Consider the following 2,500-nt stretch of genomic DNA (forward strand, 5'->3'; position numbering starts at 1 on the left):
TATATATATATATATATATATATATATATATATATATATATATATATATATATATTGACTCTTAGAAATGTGTGGCTGGTCCTTAAACTGTTCTGGATATGTTAATGAATGCGTTGAGATGTGCATATTAAAACCTGTGGCTGCAATTTCTAATCTGTCGTTCCAATGTGCCAGTAAACAGTGTCTGTAGATCATGAACGCTTCTGGTTGCAAAATGATTGTTTACGGTTCATAACCCCCCGTAGAAACCTGGCATAATACATATACGGGGAGTACGTATGTATGATATGTATGTCTTCCACTGACAGTTTAAGACGTATATGTAATGGATATACTTGCCACATAGACGCAGTGGGACGCATAGATTATTACCGCTGGGGTAGGCACAGTGGGTGTTGGTGTGTATATCTCCCCCCTCAGTATATGGGGGTAGACAACAGTGTCTACGTGAGTGTAACTTTGTTTCCCTCTCTCTCTCTCTCTCTCTCTCTCTCTCTCTCTCTCTCTCTCTCTCTCTCTCTCTCTCTCTCTCTCCCGACAGATGCGCAGTCTAAGACGACTCTCTCTCTCTCTCTCTCCCGACAGATGCGCAGTCTAAGACGACTCTCTCTCTCTCTCTCTCTCTCTCTCTCTCTCTCTCTCTCTCTCTCTCTCTCTCTCTCTCTCTCTCTCTCTCTCTCTCAATCTCTCTCTCTCTCTCCCGACAGATGCGCAGTCTAAGACGACTCCCTCTCTCTCTCTCTCCCGACAGATGCGCAGTCTAAGACGACTCTCTCTCTCTCTCTCCCGACAGATGCGCAGTCTAAGACGACTCTCTCTCTCTCTCTCTCCCGACAGATGCGCAGTCTAAGGCGGCTCAAACAAGGATCGTCCGACTTCCGCAGAAATGCTCCGGTCGCCAACAACTTCCGGCCTCTCCAGTCTGCTCATCATCGCACCGTCCGAACCAATATTGACTTCACCTCCGACAGCCAGGTGGGTCGTGGGGCTGTACGTGGGCAGGTACGTGGCATGGAGATGACACCTATACAGCCAGGTGGGTCGTGGGGCTGTACGTGGGCAGGTACGTGGCATGGAGATGACACCTATACAGCCAGGTGGGTCGTGGGGCTGTACATGGGCAGGTACGTGGCATGGAGATGACACCTATACAGCCAGGTGGGTCGTGGGGCTGTACGTGGGCAGTGCCCCAGGTGGGCAAGTACGTGGGATGGAGATAACACCTATACAACAGGGACGTGCACTTTGTATAGTAGATAGGAACTTTAAGACACAGATTGAAGCAACAGATGTTGGGATGTAAGTGAATTGCATAGAAAAGGTGTATGTTGGAAGGTTATGGCGGGTCAATGAGATCCTTTCGGTATTGGTAGGTTGTCTGTGGGATCAAGGTGTATTACGTACACACAGTCAAAAAAGTATCTTTACGATTTTGTGCTAGACAATATGACATATCGGACGATGGCATCTGACAAATAGTCTATAGTCTTGCCACAATCTGGTGGCCTTGATTTATTGATATAGTGATATATGGCGACGTCTCCTGTCGTTTGGCATAATACATGACTCTTTTGCAATGTCTTCTATAGGGTTACATTAAATGTGGATGAGGACGATGGATGATAGTACTCCATTATCCACGCATTACCATAACTGAGTCTATTATGTAAGTAAATTGTCAAAGTTGCAATCATGTATGGCTATACATGTTTATCAATACCGTATTATCACCATTATCACGTCGTCTTATCTCGACTATCACTAATGAAACCAAATGCCAAATGTTGCAGGGTGGCTGTACAGCCACGGAATGAAATGGAAACAAACGACATGCATAATTTTGGAATCAGATGTCTCTAAGTTGTGCGTGGTTGCCAGACAATTCCTGCTGGCTTTATTTTCGTTGTATTGAAGACACGTAATAGTGTCTTAATAAAAACCGACCTTAATCATTTATGAATCATATAATTACTATAAACACGTGTATGTTTTACTTATTGTAAGATAAACGATACCGGGCGATCACTTTTATTTTTGTGTAAATTTTTTGGTGTAATCGTTTCTGGTTTGCCTTCGAGGCACGTCTGCCACCACCTCAGTGTTCAGGTATCGTCCGCTGGGGCTTCACGTGTGTTCTCCTGACCCTCTGGTGCAAGCCATGATACCCCGAGCATGGCAGAGATGACGACCCTTCTTTAACGTTATATATATATATATATATATATATATATATATATATATATATATATACATATATATATATATATATATATATATATATATATATATATATATATATATATATATATATATATACTATTCGCCATTTCTAGCGTTAAGAACAGAGGACTGAGCCTTCGAGGGAATATCCTCACTTGGCCCCCTTCTCTGTCCCTTCTTTTGGAAAATTAAAAACGAGAGGGGAGGATTTCCAGCCCTCCCGCTCCCTCCCCTTTTAGTCGCCTTCTACGCCACGCCGGGAATACGTGGGAAGTATTCT

The 2,500-nt window shown here is 43.6% G+C and overlaps 1 protein-coding gene across 1 annotated transcript in view; it reads left to right on the forward strand.

Annotated features, from left to right (window-relative positions):
• The window catches only part of LOC139755931 (carbonic anhydrase-related protein 10-like), a 341,538-nt gene that overhangs the window by 326,709 nt on the left and 12,329 nt on the right, over positions 1-2,500 (forward strand). Inside the window, exon 9 of the mRNA XM_071674704.1 lies at positions 838-975. Coding sequence (XP_071530805.1) covers positions 838-975 — 138 coding nt within the window. The remainder of the gene's footprint in view (positions 1-837; positions 976-2,500) is intronic.

The sequence above is a fragment of the Panulirus ornatus genome, chromosome 20 (assembly GCF_036320965.1).
Source record: "Panulirus ornatus isolate Po-2019 chromosome 20, ASM3632096v1, whole genome shotgun sequence".
In the NCBI taxonomy this organism is placed as follows: domain Eukaryota; kingdom Metazoa; phylum Arthropoda; class Malacostraca; order Decapoda; family Palinuridae; genus Panulirus; species Panulirus ornatus.